Source organism: Aquarana catesbeiana, linkage group LG03 (assembly GCF_042186555.1).
Source record: "Aquarana catesbeiana isolate 2022-GZ linkage group LG03, ASM4218655v1, whole genome shotgun sequence".
NCBI lineage: Eukaryota > Metazoa > Chordata > Amphibia > Anura > Ranidae > Aquarana > Aquarana catesbeiana.
Window position 1 is genome coordinate 587589329 of NC_133326.1, and position 18033 is coordinate 587607361.

At 41.8% G+C, this 18033-nt stretch overlaps 1 protein-coding gene across 4 annotated transcripts in view; it reads left to right on the plus strand.

Annotated features, from left to right (window-relative positions):
* Window positions 1-13792, plus strand: part of SLC23A2 (solute carrier family 23 member 2) — a 308554-nt gene extending 294762 nt beyond the window's left edge. For 3 of the 4 annotated variants that reach the window (XM_073622040.1, XM_073622042.1, XM_073622041.1), the window contains one exon: window positions 1384-13792. In XM_073622040.1, coding sequence (XP_073478141.1) covers window positions 1384-1616 — 233 coding nt within the window. In that variant the 3' untranslated portion in view covers window positions 1617-13792. The remainder of the gene's footprint in view (window positions 1-1383) is intronic. The other variant, XR_012242995.1, reaches the window with a different exon arrangement.
* Window positions 13793-18033: the final 4241 nt, after the last annotated feature.

Consider the following 18033-nt stretch of genomic DNA (forward strand, 5'->3'; position numbering starts at 1 on the left):
AACTTCCCAACACAAACATGCCCCACTCTGAGCATTACACATCTCTGTATGCAAGATCAAAGCTGGTCTTAATTACTGCCAGTTTTCTAATCTGTTGCCTTCTGTTGCCTTTTGGTAATTCTTTAAGAATCTGGCTCTGCTACTGTATATCTATCTATATATATATATATATCTAAAGAGCTTGTTTAGAGTTATCTAAATTCCCATCCCACACTTTCATGGAACAGGGCTTCTCGGTAGCGGGTGCTGCAGCGGCTACAAGATGGGTACTAGATACATGACAGATAAATGCACATATTCGCCAGCACACTATGGATCTTCAAATGTTGTCCAAAACTTTTACTGCAGAAAGATCACATCACAAAAGAACAAGTGTAACGTTTCCGAGCCACACAGGACCACTTTGTCATGCAGATGTCGGTTTGTAGGTCTCAATGAACAGTGCTGCGGTAGTTCATTGTATCTTCTTGTCAGTGTGAAACTGCCTGATCATACGATGTACAAGCAAACAGCTTACACTGACAATCTACAGGAGTCCTGCATGGCACCAATGATCCGCTGATCATTAATACAATGCTTTCCAGGTTCCTAAAAAAAAAAATGTAAATGCACATTTTTTTTTACCTGCAAAAAATGGACATTTATTATTTTTTTTAAAAAATGTGAACTTATCCTTTAAAGTGACAATAAACTCCCATCTTTATAAAATTAAAATAAATGCACTATATTGAAAAATAAGTAGAACATACCTTCTATCTCTTTTCCTTTGTTTCGTCTTTTAAATGCAAGCTTTTTTCTGTTCTAGGGTGGCTGCATTTGATCGCCATGCTTCCTCTTGTGTGTATCTGAATGTAGCCACCCTTTCCTGCTCACCCCTGAGATGGACTGAACATTGACACATTCAGCTCTATAAGAATTGTAATACGCATGGAGCGTACTATGTGAGTAGAAATGACGACAATGCTCGCTCCACACTAGTAGCAGCGAGGTTCTTCAGTGGATGATGGGGAGCATGCATAGGACAAAAATTAAGTCTGAAAACAACAGTAAGAGACTTAAAAAAACAGAACTATGGTATACTTGATATATTAGAACAGTTAATGTAAAAATAAATCTGAATTTAGTGGCACTTTAAAGTGGAGGTAGTTAGACCTACCTGAATTTGTCTCCCCTGTCGATAATGGCACAAATGCTTGCAGGTATTTTTAAAGGAAACTACTGGCAGAAATGGTCTGCATTATTGTATTCCTCCGCTTGTCTCTCTTGTAGAATGAGCTGACAAATCACTGAGCAGACTCTCCCCCGGAATAATAGGAATAAGTATTGTTTTAAAGTTGTTTCTTGTTGAGTCCCTTATATAACCTGATCATTGTATTCATCTAGGTACACCAGAAGAAAGGGGTATCAAGAAGTGGAAGCGTGGGTTGGGTAAAGGAGGAGCTGCTATTGAAGGAATGGAGTCGTATGACTTTCCTATTGGAATGAACTTTCTGCGCAAATACAAGTGTTTCAGTTACCTTCCTATTAGTCCCACATTTGCGGGATATCATTGGAAGGCTCTACGGAAGAACGGCAAAAGTCGGCAAGCAGAGGAGGATTCGGAGCCTACAGTATAGCACCAGCCTCCCTATTGAAACTTCCGTCTTGTAATACGTCTTTGCTAACTCTTGCCAGGTTTACTCAGCCTCGAATTGGACGTTTTGTTAAGTATTTTCTGTAGATTTACATAGAATGTTTCCAGGGCTGAGACACAGGATGTACTGTGGGTTTATTCACTCACCCTTGTCACCTCCTTGTTAATATTGTGCCTCTAATGCAGTGTTGCCCCTTCCCCACCTCCCTTTTACTACTCCTACAAGCAATATGTGTCCTGCCTGATTCCCATTATCCGCTCTATCACAACCTCTTGCTCTTGGAAACTGCATGGCTGGCTCTTCCCACACAGTAGCAATGGACTCAGCACTTGCTGATTAAACGGGTACAGCACATTCTGGTTTGTCACCCTCTGTCTCAGCTCTGCAGTACGTGATTCTTTTGGCCCTTGGTTTACACCAATCCTCTTGAGAGTTCAAGTGTACAGTGGTGTCTTTGTAGCCCATCAGCTTTTCTCCTGTTCTTTCCATCCTGTAGTTGCACAAGGAGATTGAAAGCTGGAGGGGAGGGGGACTGGTTTGTTTTCCTTCTAAGTGTGGGGGCCAGTATATCCACTAGGTGGTGCTCACTTCTGACCATCAGCCATAACGATGGAGATGATTTCTGAAGTACATGTACATTTATTTATGTTGTTGTTTGCACAGCCATTATCCCTAACATAAGATTTTTAATGGTTTACCGATGCAACAGATTCTTTACATGTAATATTTATTTTTTGTTTTCATTGGTATTTATTGGATGTCCCTTTTGCCTTAATGATGTTTTACTGATACGTGGCATGGATCATCAGCTAACTTATAGTCTCTTCCGTATTTTTTTTCTCCAACATCTAGGCACACTTCCAATCCTTTACAATCTATAGATATTATATTTAACACACATCTCTGGCAATTAAGAGGCCTCAGGTCAAACTGTACAATAGTCACAAGAAAAAATGTATTTGTGTCCTGTACAGACTGAAGGTAGAAGGTAAGGTACTCTAGTGGTCTACTCTCTGTGGAGGCAGCCATTTTGTTTCATAAACCAGTACTCAACCCGGTACTTCACTAGAAGCCAGTGTCAATAACAACATAGAACCTGAGCTCTATCAAGTAAATTGAGCTAGCACCAATATTTATGTCCATAGATGCCAAAATAAATCTTATATTTTATTTTAGAAATCCCTCAATAAAAACACCCATTGCTTTTTCTTTTCTTACCTTGCTTCCAGGCCTCTAACTGTCAAATGCGTGCATAAGAATTTAAAGTGGTTCTAAAGCTTAGACATTTTTTCCGCTTGAATGGCCTAGGCCAGTGATGGTAAACCTTGGAACCCCAGATGTTTTGGAACTACATTTCACATGATGCTCATGCACTCTGCAGTGTTGAGCATCATGGGAAATGTAGTTCAGAAACATCTGGGTTGCCAAGGTTAGCCATCACTGGCCTAGGCTATCCAAACGGAAGTTCTCTTCCCCTCCCTCCCTGCAATCATCTGGGACACGTGACAGGCCCTAGATGACTGCCAGACCATTAAGGACACACAGTGTGACATGCACAGTGAGCACCCGGCTGTGAAGGCCGCAAGCTGTCACAGCCGGGAGCCCATAATTAAAAGTGCAATGCAATTAAAATTGAAATGCCGACACCAAGGAGAGCAGCGTTGGCGCGGGTGACCACATCGCTGGATCCTGGGACAGGTGAGGGTGTGTTTCTTAAAAGTCAGCAGCTACACTTTTTGTAGCTGCTGACTTTTAGTAAACCTAGAAACGACTGGAGCTCTTCTTTAATGCATTCCCTGCAATAAGGTCAAAAATATCCCAGTGTTTATATCGCCCTCATTTATACATACCTGAGTCCTGTCTCGATCCAGTGCTGTGCTCGTCTGCAGCGGCTCTCTCTGCTCACAGCGGCATCCATTGGCTCCTGCTGCTGTCAATTAAATCCAATAAGCAGAGAGCTGGGGTATGTGGGCTAAGTCACGCTGTGTGTTTCAGTATCAAGCCCGCAGATGTGCCTTCATAGGAAGTGGCTTCCTGTGGTGGCACACCAAGCAGATGTGGGGCCTGGAGCGCCAGTGGGGAACCCCAGAAGAGGAGGTTTGGGACTGCTCTGTGCAAAATCATTGCATAGAGCAGGTACGTTTTTAACATGTTTATTTTTTAATAAAAACAATTAGCTTTACAACAGTTTTACAGAAACACTGTCCTAAGAAACTAATGCTGCAGGTATAAAATGCAGACACCCACACTCCTATTAGCCAATCACTATGATGGGGCTGCCTAACTGGCCATTTGGAATGTGCAGAAGGCAGGAAGGGGAAGCTTAGGAGCCACCAGGAACTGTTGGAGATGTGCCTGCAAATGTTGAAAGCTACTGCAGACATGTGTAGACACATCTAAATGGTGCATTTTCTATCTGCAGCAGTTTTTTCTGCTATGACAGATTCTTTGTTTTAGCATTAGTGAACTTATAGTTCCTCTATTGTAGCCTACAATATTACATACAAATGAACCCAGTGAGAGAAAGCTCATCTTCTGTGATTCAGTTAGAGGTTTCTCTGCTCTTCTGCTGCATGAGCTGTTATTATACTGTTTAAGCTTGATATTGGCCAGCAGAAAGTGTTGGACAGATGGCTAATCTGTACTCCTTTCACAAGTAACAGGGGATACATTCATATGTAGTGGTTCCAGGAGCCCACATTCCAAATAGACTGTAATAGGGAATTATTAGTATTATTCATGCTTGCTAAGCAGAGTAGTTCTTTAACCACAAGTGCAGCAGTATTCTGAAATTCCTGACAGCCATTTAGGAGTCACCTTTCCACACTTTCCTGCTGCCTCTTGATGTGTAAATTTAGGCATTCCAAAATCCTTATTACTTGGAAGTATTAGGCAAACATTAACAAATTATAGTTAACAACACAAAATGGCTTCATTCACTATGAGGGCAGAGGCACTAGAAGTCCACATTAAAGGTGAAGATGTACTACTACCAGAGGCGGGTGTATGGGGAATGTATTGTAAGAGGTCTGAGTAGGCTTTACATTGGTATTAGATGATTAGACACAGGATTGCATTGTGACATTACGGCCCCTTTCACAATGGGGCGGTTTGCAGGCGCTATTGCGCTAATAATAGCGCCTGCAAACTGACCCAAAACAGCCGCTGCTGTTTCTCCAGTGTGAAAGCCCCGAGGGCTTTCACACTGGAGCGGTGCGCTAGCAGGACGGGAAAAAAAGTCCTGCTAGCAGCATCTTTGGAGCAGTGAAGGAGCGGTGTATACACCGCTCCTTCACCACTCCTGCCCATTGAAATCAATGGGACAGCGCGGCTATACCGCCAGCAAAGCGCCTCTGTGGAGGTGCTTTGCGGTGGTTTTTAACCCTTTCTTGGCCGCTAGCGGGGGTAAAACCACCCCGTTAGCGGCCGAATACCGACGGTAAAGCGCAGCTAACAATAGCGGTGCTTTACCGCTGACGCCGCCCCAGTGTTAAAGGGGCCTACAACATGCAAAAAATAATTGTATTTTCAAAATAATGCTCCCAAATTCATTATTTCTCTGCATTGAGTAGCTGTGCATATATGTATCAGTGTGTTGTCTATTTTTTTTAAATGGTGTACATCAGAGATTCTGTAATCTCTAGTCCTCATTTATGAAGACTGGAGGGAATGATGTTCATCACACAAGCAGCCATTGCCTTTCTTCTTTTAATATGTTGTGATTGCAGAAATCTGTCTAGCACAGGTAACTTAGACCCGTTCTGTCAGTTTTCATAAATTAGATCCGGTTTTGCTCAAAGACACTTATGGGTGTGTTTATACAAAATTTGCTGAGCTGTTTGTCCTTTGCATGCCCATTTGTTCTCTGTGAATGAGGGCAATATTGAATGTTACTAGGCTATGTTCTCTCCAGGTTGAACGGTCTTCATTCATACAGAATAAAATACCGTATTTATTGGCATATAACACGCACTTTTCCCCCCTTAAAATAGGCTGCCACCGAGGGGAAGGAGGGGACGAGCGCCACCGAAATAGACAGAGCCGGATCTTCTGTGTACTCGGCTTGCAGTCACGCCCAGTCCTGCCCCCTGGATGGCTCCTAGCATTGACATCCCGGCATTGGACCATATGTCCATCATAGGATCCGGGCCAAGGGGCGGGACTGGGCGTGACACCGAGTACACAGGAGATCCGACTCTGTCTATTTCGGCAAGGCTGCAGATGGACACTGATCAGGCTGCAGTGAGGAGCAAGGCTGCAGATGGGCACTGATTAGGCTGCAGTGAGGAGCAAGGCTGCAGATGGGCACAGATCAGGCTGCAGTCGGGCACAGATTAGGCTGCAGTGAGGTGCAAGGCTGCAGATGGGCACTGATTAGGCTGCAGTGAGGAGCAAGGCTACAGATGGGCACAGATTAGGCTGCAGTGAGGTGCAAGGCTGCAGATGGGCACTGATTAGGCTGCAGGGAGGAGCAAGGCTGTAGATGGGCACTGATTAGGCTGCAGTGAGGAGCAAGGCTGCAGATGGGCACAGATCAGGCTGCAGATGGGCACAGATTAGGCTGCAGTGAGGTGCAAGGCTGCAGATGGGCACTGATTAGGCTGCAGTGAGGAGCAAGGCTGCAGATGGCACAGATTAGGCTGCAGTGAGGTGCAAGGCTGCAGATGGGCACTGATTAGGCTGCAGGGAGGAGCAAGGCTGCAGATGGGCACTGATTAGGCTGCAGGGAGGAGCAAGGCTGCAGATGGGCACTGATTAGGCTGCAGTGAGGAGCAAGGCTGCAGATGGGCACAGATCAGGCTGCAGATGGGCACAGATTAGGCTGCAGTGAGGTGCAAGGCTGCAGATGGGCACTGATTAGGCTGCAGGGAGGAGCAAGGCTGCGGATGGGCACAGATTAGGCTGCATTGAGGCTGCAGATGGGCACTAATCAGGCTGCATTGATGCTCACTGACCATTATGTTGCTTCAAAGTGGCTTATTTTTTTTTTTTTTTAAGTTTTTTTTCCCTGAAATTTCCCTCTTAAATTGGGGTGTGTGTTATATGCCAATAAATACGGTACTTACGGTACTGTGCCCAGCAGCTCTATCTAGTGGCCATAATATGGTATTATATAATATAGCATATGACATTTGATTTTGCCTTTGTACACGCAGTTTTAAAGCTCAGAAAAAAATAGTATAAATACACCCTATAGAATAATGATGTGCTATATATATATTTTTTTTAACTGTAACATTGGTTTAGAAAGTGTTAAATTGTCTAAACACAATAGTCTCCAGGGAAAAACATGCAAAAGAACAACGAGCAGTACTACATTTGGGATGCCAGATAAAAAATATGTCAGGGGTGCCATTTGCAGTTTTTGGAGGGCTATGAGAGGACCCTATAGATATATTTAGGTTGATGTATTTGTATGATCTACTGTAGAAATATGTATACTTTATTATCATACAGAATTGTAGACCATGTAATGTGGACTTTCCCTAGAATCTATATGCTCACCACTAGGCACATGTGACATTGAGGCCTGGCGATATCCTTAGTATGCACCCTTTTCCATGTTGATTTGTCCCCAGTATACAGTCAGCTGGCACCGAGATGCATCCCCATAGCAGTGACAGGATTGGAAACGGTGGCATGAAAAGCATATTTTTCATTTTTTCGGTTTATTACATTTTTTCATATTTTCATAGAAATCTGAACTTGTTTTTCTCTCCCCTGCTCTAGTTAACCTAGGGGATGGGGGAGATATAATCATGTCATGACCATGTCATGTGACTAGACTAGAGTGCTCCTGCATATGTATGTATAAACACGTATACATATATCTGTGTGAGTGTACAAGTCTGTGTGTAAAGATGTAAATGAAATTCGTGGAATTATTGGAGCAGAATAATCTGCACTGCCCTACATAGGGAATGTACACCCTTGCACTAGGGATGCTAGTTAGGCCCACCTGCTGTGTCTTGGTCTCTTTTATCATATGTGAGAGTGTTGTCTGTGTTGCCAGTAACTTCTCTTTATTCTCCCACACTGACTTGGTTGGATGAAAGGAAGAATATGGCTACTATGGGCAACTCAAATCATTTATCCCTGCTGACACTCAAATGTCTTTATCCTTAATGCAATCTTTGTGATGTAGAAGCGCTGAACCTTATGTGGATACGTTTTAATGCAATAGGTGGTTTGTGGTCCTAGAGGCTGCTCACCAGCAACTGTGGGGTCTTGTTGGACCCCCAGAGGAGTTTGTTGAAGTTTTGAAAGGATGGAAGCACAACACTAGCTTGTACAGACTTTTAAAGGATTTTTATTTTGTAGGGACCAACGCGTTTTAGGGGCTAAGTAACCCCCCCCCCCTTTCATCAGGACTAAAAAACAGGATGAAGCAGGCACTTGGATTGGAAAGGCATTATCCTTAATGCAGCCTAGAGGCTTCTGTACACAGCTAAAGCTTTTTCCAATTCCTGATAAATCAGCCAACATTCGAGCCCTGGGTGCCCCTGCCAGCACTACCTAGCTTGACAAAACTTGATTGTTCAGTCGACTTTTGTCAAAGGAGTCAGGTGGAAAATTGTCAGCCAAACAGCACCTGCATCCAATCACTTGCAGGTGCCAGCTGTCAGAATACAATAGCCAACAGGCGATATTGCTGTGTGCTGTTAAGTATGGCTAGAGGAATCTGTTAGATTTCTTTTGTTCAGCCCGTAGGCTGAATGAAAGAAATCTATGTGTATGGCCTGCGATATGTTGACAGATCTAATTGGTGGTTGTGGCTTCCAGCTGTCCATTTAGAGAAGATCTCATATTTTAACTGAACAGGTGGGGAGGTTTGAGGTGAGGCTTACTAGCAGTATTTGTATGAACATGTACAGTCCCTTTTTTTTGGCTGCCCATCCCAACTCAGAAGGCGCTATTAATGTTAATCTGATAATGTAATTATGTCCTTGTCTTGTTTGTATATTACCATCACACCTTGAGCAATGTGTACATAGCCCCCTTATTACCCCTCCATTCACACTATATGGTTTACTGTAAGTCATCCCTTATGTGCCTGTCCAGTGTAGGGTTAGTTTTCACAACCAGTCAGGTTAAGGAGATTTCAAAACAGAAAACCCTGTCTTCAGAGTTGTGGGTTTCTAAACCTAACCCTTGTCTCACCCAACTGATGGTTGTTTTGGTTACACAGTTAGGGTTTATGTTGACCATCTTTTGTTCATGACCGAACAACTTCTCCCCCCATACAAGTCTATCAGAATGTAAAAGCATCCGAAGCAAGTCAAGTGTGCCTCCAAGGAATTCTGAATTGTCCCAAACGGATGTCTAAAGCACACTGCATCTGCAACCCAAAACCCATTGACGCAAGCCCTAAACTTGTAATGATAGAAATACAGAAGCTGCAGTTGCTGACCCTGGTTGCCATTGCTGATGCTTTTACTTTTGTAGAGCAGGGGAAAAAAAGAAAATCTGAATGCACATATTTGCATACTTGCGTCAGTTCAGTATCTCAAAAAATTTAAACCAAAGGGTCAATGTGACTGCCAGCCAACTAGGATTTCAGAAAGGGGGGTCAGCAATGGTAACCTTCATGTTCCACTTGTGATAGGGCTTGCTTTGAAAACAAAGCCAATCAATGCCAGAACTAGAAACACATAGATTTCATTAGATTTTCCAATATTGTGCTTGTCAGTGGTCGTGTCAGGCAAATATAGAATTTAGGGAAACTGTTTCTAAATTCAAAAGTAAAACACAAGTTCCCCCTGTAAAGAGGGCATAATATACTTACCTATCCCATCACCTGTGCCATGATCTTCACTCTCTTCAAAAGCTACAACAGCAGAAAAATCCTCCAACATACTTCCGGGAGTGTTGGATGCGCATTCATCCGCTGAGCACTGTGAATCCTTCTGCCGGCCCTATGTTATTATGGATCTCAGTGGATAGAACCATGGTGCTTGGTGGGGATCCAGGTATCTGACACTCCCAGAGTATTCTCTGGTAACTAGGACATGTAAGTATATTATGTCTACCTTTCATGGAGAGGCTTTGTTCTACAAGGGTTCTTTAAAAGTTTCTGCACTTTTTTGTATATTTAATAGTTAGAAAAGTGTGGAAACTTTTTGAAGAACATCCATGTGCATGAGGCCTAATGCATAGTCAAACTCGTACTTTATATTTTAGTGACTGTCTTTTTAAGGGCCAGTGTCAATTGGCTTTGGGCTTGTGGCTGTTGGCAAATACAGTGTGCTTTGAGGTGTATTACGCTTGCATTTGACATCAGTTTAAGACGCTACTTCATTTGACCTACTAATCTGCATCAAGCTGATTTTGTGTCCTCATTTACTTCTATGTGGAGATAAGCATATCTGGTTGGCCTGGTCTCAAGCTTGCTCCTTTTAGTAAACTACCTTTTTATTTTACTTTTTTGTTTTTATTATTGACTTTTTTCATGATACTTGTTAGATATCCAGGTGACCTTTTAGTGAAGGAAGCAATAATCGTAAGTTAAAAATGGATTACTAGTAATCTGATATACAATATACATAAATGTTTTGTTAGCTTGTGAAAACTAGCTTTCTTTCCTATATACAGGTGGATGGGATCACATAAGTAAAACGGTCCTACAGCAGATGTTTTCTGTATAGAGCAAGCTGCAGTTTGAAGACCAGTACACAGCAGCTGGAGCTGTAGTATTAAACATCACAAGATCCGCTCCTATATTGTTGTACATTACCACAGCTAACAATTTTTTAATCACTAGCTTTCAGACTAAACCAAAAGCAAAAAACCTTTCAGTTCGGAAATGATCACTAGTGGTAAGGGTCCAAGGAGAGGAACCACATGCTTTTCTTAGAAAAAAGCACTTGCTTGAGGCCCTGCGTGAACTTTTTGTTCATTGAAGTATATTGTATGAAGGCAGTCTATTCATTTTGTATGGGCTCTCAACACACAAAACAAAAAACACACACACCTGCACGATGTTTCTAGACATTTTGTAAGCTCGGTAACAGTTCTATGTTCCTGACTTGTCTACATACCACAATATATTTAAATATATATATTTATATATATATATAATTTAAATTGCACCTATAATTAAAGGATGAAACCCAAGAAGCCACCAGCATATGGTTAGTAGATCACTTAACCCACCCCTGTAATAAATCTTGCTAAATGTTTTCGGTTGTGCCTCTGTGATCAGCTCTAGCCAAGATTTTTGGAGGGTTATGAGGAGTATGCAGCTGGATTGTTTGTACCGGATGCCTATCCAACTTTAGGATTATTGCGTTCAAAAATAGCAGTGCCTGAAAGAAAGCACTGGCCTCATTTCAATTTTTGGTTTAGAAAGCAAAGTTATAAATGGATTATTCTACATTAATGACTTTATCCGTCATTGCCATATCAACAATTGTTGCCTTTCGAGCTGTACCATTACTTTTTTTTGCATCTACAAATCTATAGATTTATTTCCTTTTAACTAGCAGATGTCATTGTTTAGTTCTTCCACTGAATCTCACAGTGGGTAAATTAGATTTCTATTTGGGGATATAACCAGACAGCCTTCAGAAGTCCTGTAGACAGAACTACCTAATCACCCTGAAAATCACATTGATTAAACTTTCATTTGCTGAGCCCAGCTCTGTCAGAAAACGGATACTGCCTGACCTTTTAAGATTATAATGTTATACGCACAAGTGGGTCTGAGAAGTATCCTTGTCTTCATTCAGGTCATGGTTCAGTACATGTCACCTTTCTCAGCTAGCACCAGTGTATTGTTATAGTTTGTGAACCTCATGTTTCTAGAAAACAAAGTCACTATGCTGTATTAATCTGCAAAGCACTGAGCAGAATCTCAGTATTTCGGTTTACAGTGGAAATTGAAATTTTCTTTGCAAAAACGTATACAGATCAGAAGTTTATTATGCAGACCTATTGAGACTTTTAGCCCACATTCACATTAGCGAATGAGGCTGTTGGCGATTACATGCAGGAGATGCAGTGGGGCTTCCTTCTGAGAATTAGCTGCAAGTCGAAGCCCCATCGAAAGCAATGAGAGGTTGACAGCTCCCACAGCCAATTGTGGCCATTCACCTGTAATCGCTCATGGAGAGCTCTGATAAGATACAGTGATAGCAAGTTCTTCTGATCTTCTCGTGCTCCTCCACCACTCCCACTGCAAGACATACAACTGGTGGGAAAACATTAATGGCTAAACTTCAGAGTAGGACTCTAAGTTGAATTTCTCATCAGTTCAATAATTATCATCTTCTTCTTGAATCTGTCTTCACCACACTGCCCCCTAGCATTCATATTCCTACTAGATTTTTTTTTTTTACCAGTGTTCCATACAATAACTAAGGCATTCTATTATGTTGAAGTGCAACTGTAATCAAATAAGATCCCTCCAGTAATTTTCTAAGGCATTGCCACATTTAAAGTGAAAGATGCCATAAATTCCTTTGCTGCAGAAATTGCTGCTTTTCAATCCCACAGTGGCCAGCCACATGATGAAATGCGTCGGCATGTTTCATATGATCTCTTCTAACAAGGGTAATCTGTTTACATTGGCAGATGCTTTTCTTAAGCAGATATCCTGTGACTTAAGTCTAGGTTCTTGGTATCATAAGCAACCAGTGGGAGATCCTTGAACAAAGTTTCTGTAGCAAAGCTATTTTTTTGTCTGTTGTCATTTGTCACTTTAAGGTAGCAGGGTTGGCAGGATGTTTGATCATAGCACTGCTTTAAAACTGAACTCCAAGCAAACAACTAAATATACAGGTTGAAATACATGAAAACCTTTTTTTTACCAGCTTACCAGCTTGAGGATTTGTATTGCCAGACAGCACAAACCGGTTGGTAAGCTGACCCTTTATACTTCAGTTAATCAATACAGCCTGGTCACCCCCAGTCTGTAATAGGAAAGTGAAGAAAAAGCAGCCGATTGCTGTCTTCACTCTGCTTTCTCTTCCTATCAACATGTTCCTGGTCAGCACATGTGTACTGAAGCACACCTGATTGGCCCCTAGTGCTGCCCCGCCCTCTCCAGATCTGAGCACCGCTGTAAAGGTGATTATAAGAGGGTGATACCAAGTTAAAATCAAGTACTAGCCACATTTAAAATTGCATCCAGTGATATTGTAAGTAAATATAAAACTGCATTTTTTGGTGTTTTTTCTGCATCTGCCCTGAGTTCAGTTTTAATGCTCCACGGAGGTTGCTATGGTATAATTTACCTGAACCCTATGTATCTGATTCCTGAGTTAACTATGTTATGCAGAATCTCAATAAACCAACCTCACTAAAACACAATAAAAAAGTTAAAAATCTGACACTAAAAATAATGTACATGTAAATGTGATTACCAATAGTTTGCCCTACAGTCACTGTTTGGAACACTACTAAACAATTTCATTAGAGTAGTCCTGCTAAGGACAGCATGAAGAACTTGGGGCTGGTTATAAAACATTACATTTTTGGTCTGGTGATCGAATTGTAAAGACTCCTCAATAAGTCACAAGTCTCCTGTATAATAGATCCCATTTCTTAACGTTTCACAGATACTGCAGATTAGATTTATGTAATGTGACATAATATGAGTTTGTGATGTAGCTGGTGCCTCTGGCAAGGGATATCAATAAAGCTTGAAGAAACTGTGCCATTATAACCATATCAGTGACATTCCTTTTTTTTCACAGTTGACAACTTTTTTTTAAAGTACATGCACTAATATTTGTTCTGCATTCTGCTGATGTATCTAGCGTTAAGTAAAGAAAAACGTAAATTATATTATCTATTATGTTAAAAAATATTCTCCTTTAGTTGAAGGTGATCCATATTTGCAACTCATAGACTGCTGGAAAGAATATTGTGCTCTTTGATAGTTTTCCAGTATTTCATGGGTTAATTGCTGGATATTTTTTGTTTTTGACTGTAACATACTTTTTTCCACAAGATGTAATTTGTTACATTTTTTTAAAGAAATTTCATATTTAGTGTTTTTTTTTTTTTCTAACATGGCTTTCATTTATCATTGAAATATATTTAAGAAATATGTAATATTGGACCAGATGTTGTGAATAATAGTAGAAAAAAAGCTATTTTATTCTGTATTTTTAAAGCTTGTTAAATATAAATAATAAAAATTGATATACCTGCCATTAACAGCGTGGAGTATTTCTTCAAAAATGCTGTAGGAAATAAGCTTTGTTAATTGTACAGTACACGATAAAGGATCTTTCATTTTCATTTATGGGTATATATGCACCTACCTTTAAGTAATTGGACACTGGCAAAAGCTACAGGGGCATGCCCCATTTAACCCATCCCATTCAGACTTTTGCTAATGTCCTTGGGTGACCAAAACCACTGCAGCTCCAGTCTTCAGCTTCCAGATTGGTTGACTCCTCTGCCGAACATTGGAGATCCATACCTATGGCCAGTCTGTAATGGCACTGGCCCATGGGTAATGGCACTGGTCTCTAACAGCCTACCCAGAGTATGAAGACATTTCCTGTGGCAAGTTACTGGGCTAGCCCCTATTTCTGTTAAAGGGTACTGACACTCTGAAGCTTTTGACAGCAGAAGAGCAAGTCTTTAAATGTAGTGTCATAGTCATTTAGCAGGAGCACCAGCTGCTTTGCGCAGTGACCACTACTGTGCCTACATGACCTCAATAACAGTGGTTTCACTGTGCACGTGTGCTTAATTTTCTTCCTCTTGGCATGCTGTCATGGTCAAGTACAGCATAGCAATCCTTGGTCCCTTTCCTGGGTTCACAGGCTTCACCTCTCCCAAAAATTGCGAGTACCCCTTGTGGACATTTTTCATGCAGATTACAAATGCAGGGGTGAGGGGTCTAATGGCCTCTCTAGATCAGAATCTAGTCCAGTGATGGCAAACCTTGGCACCCCAGATGTTTTGGAACTATATTTCCCATGATGCTCAACTACACTGCAGAGTGCATGAGTATCATGGGAAATGTAGTTCCAAAACATCTGGGGTGCCAAGGTTCACTATCACTGCTCTCTAATCTCTGACATTGCTCTTAAAGCTGACATGCTGCCTAAGGAGGCGGTAGATGAAGAAGCTACTCCCCCCCCTTCTTCTGAAGCATTGGATTATTATAGGGCAACAGAAGAAAATGGGAATGCTTTAGGAACATATTAAACAAAGGTATCCCACAGTGCATTCCAGTGGGCAACAAGTATAGAAGAGCTAAAGCTAATCCTGGGTGCCTAAACCGAATTGTAAAAAGTCTTATTAAAGAGAAAAAATGGCCCTTAAAAAAATATAAGGCGGAGGGGTCATTGTCAGCATTCCAACACTACAAGGAATGCAATAAGAAGTGTAAGAACGCAATCAGGGCATCTAAAGAAAGACTACGAGAAATCCTAAGAAATCTTTAGATATATTTAACGGTAAAAAAAGAGATCAGACCACATTGCCCACATAAGACGATGAAGGGAGAACGGTTATGAATGACACAGAGATGGCAACTGTACTAAATACTTTCTTTCCCACTATCTTTTCACAGGAAAAGGAGAGGTATACTGTCCACGACTGTATTGTTAGTGACACGGAGCAGGACGTACCCTCGTGGCTAAGAGAGGCCAGAGTCGACAAAAGACTAGAAAAGCTTAACACAAATAAATCTCCAGGACCAGATGGCTTAAACCCGAGAGTCCTCAAAGAACTCAGTCAGGTTATAGCTAGACCATTATTCCTAATCTTTGGGGACAGCATACGGACAGGAATTGTAACAGCTGATTGGAGAAATTCCAATGCGGTACCAATATTCGAAAAAGGGCAGAGACATATTCCTGGAAACATTATTTAATAGGTAAATTATTAGAGGGGATGATATGGGACTATATACAAGAATTTGCTGATGAAAACAGTATCATCAGTAGCAATCGCCATGGGTTTATGAAGGGTTGTTCCTGCCAGACCAATCTATTAACATTCTATGAGGAAGTGAGTTATCTAGATAGAGGGAGGCCTGTGGATGTGGTGTATCTGGATTTTGCAAAAGCCTTTGATACAGTTCCCCATAAGCACTTAATCTACAAACTGAGATCTATAGGCATGGACCATAGAGTTTGTTCATGGATAGAAAACTGGTTACAGGTGCGTGTCGGAAGGGTGGTGATAAATAACGTATACTCAGACTGGTCTGGAGTGATAAGCGGGGTACCACAAGGCTCTCTCTTGGGACCAATTCTGTTTAATTTATTCATAAATTATATAGAGAATGGAATAAAAGGCTCAATCTCAGTTTTTGCAGATGACACAAAAATAAGCAGGGCAATAACTTCACATCAGAATATAGAAATTTTACATAAAGACCTGAATAAAATAATGGAGTGGGCAACTACCTGGAAAATGAGGTTTAATGTGGAGAAATGTAAGTTAATGCACTTGGGGGCTAAAAACCCAAACACAAACTACTCACTAGGGGGACAACCTCTGGGTGAATTAAGGATGGAGAAAGATCTGGGGGTCCTAGTAGAAGACAAACTGAGCAATAGCATGCAATGTCAAGCTGCGGCTACCAAAGCGAGCAGAATATTGGCATGCATAAAAAAGGGGATATACTCCAGAGATAAAACTATAATCCTGCCACTTTATAAAACTCTGGTCAGGCCACATCTGGAGTATTCCATGCAGCTCTGGTCACCAGTCCTCAGAAGGGTTGTGCTGGAGAGAGTTCAGAGAAGGGCGATGAAATTAATAAGGGGACTGGAGGACCTCAATTATGAGGAACGACTACAAGCACTAAACTTGTTCTCGCTGGAGAAGAGATGCTTGAGAGGGGACTTGATAGTGATTTACAAATACCTCAATGGTGATCCCAGCGTAGGAAAAAGAACTATTCAGTCTCAGGAAGTAAGAGGACACGGGGCCACACAATGAGATTGGAGGAGAAGCAGTTTAACCTAAAGCTGAGTAGGGGTTTTTTCACTGTCAGGGCAACAAGGATGTGAAACTCTCTTTCACAATTGGTGGTGTCAGTGGGGAGTATTGATATTTTTAAAAGACTCTTGTACATGCATCTTAAAGCACACAACATACAAGGATATGGGAAATAACTGACACACACACACCCACCTACACAGGTTGAACTGGATGGACTATTGTCTTTATTCAACCTTACCTACTATGAGCTGAGACCTCATCTAGCTTTAAGCAGTAGTAAACTGTGGCATTACAAAAAAAATCCCCTGCAAGGTAATGACATCGCATACTAGCACATTATGAAATACTTAACTTAGAACAAAGCCCCCCAGCAGTGCGCTGTCACCGCTGACAGGGCTTCCATCTTCCCCTGGTCTTCTTTCTGAGTTTGCTGGCTCTGATCCTTTGAATGGCTGAGCCACAATGACGTGTGCACGGAAGTTACTGTATGGGGCTCTAAAGGGACAGCATAGTATGCCGTCCCTTCAGAGCACATGTGCCGGTGATGTCACTGGCTGCATTCAGTGGAGGAAGAAAAATCCATTCAAGGTGAGCTGGGGGACGGACTCCTCCCATGGGTGCAAGCATCGGCTCGCCAGCCATGCAACAGATACAAAAAAGAAATGGATGGCTGCACACCGAAGTGACTGGAAAGTCCCTTTTATTGTAGTTTCACTTAAACATGAAGTAACACCATAGGATGGTAGCAATGGCAGGTACAGGTAGATGCGTTTCAAACAGCATTCAGTGTGAGTTAGGAGATATTCACTTTACATACAGGTAAGCCCTATTATAGGCTTACCTGTAGGTACAAGCTCAAAAAGAGTTTACTACCACATTAAGGATACCATTGCTACTCATATTGATGTAAGTTGCTTATGTTTAGCATTGATGCTGCCTGTCTTGTATGATAACTTACCTCACCCTGAAATGCTCTTTCCTGCTCTTAAAGTTTTTTGCTCAGCAGCATCTTATTGAGGAGGGTTTCCTGCAGAAATGAACAGTACATGTGGTGGACCCAGTCTTTTTCCTTACAAGACAGCAACAGTCCACGTTGAGGGTAATACCATGTTCAATGTCCAGGGGACAATAAATGATGAGCCCGCTATAGGACCCTATTTTCCTTGGTGGGCCTGCCATGCAACCTGTGGTTGCCTCCATGGCCATTTGCCAAACCTTAGCTGTCTGAACTAAAAGCATGACCCAACACCCTAGCTCCATGTTAATGGATTCCTTTGTTCACCACCAACTTGAACTTTTACCTGTGTCTATGCTCTACTGCGTGACTGACCTTGCAGATGCACTTTGCCTGATTTGCAGGATAAGCCTCCTCTCTATCCATAATGCAGAGGATCTTTTGACTCAAATGCTGGTCAGTGGAACTCCTGTGCAAGAAGCACCTTAAGCAACAAGCTTGTAGCCTGCAGTAAGAAAGCAAGAAGTG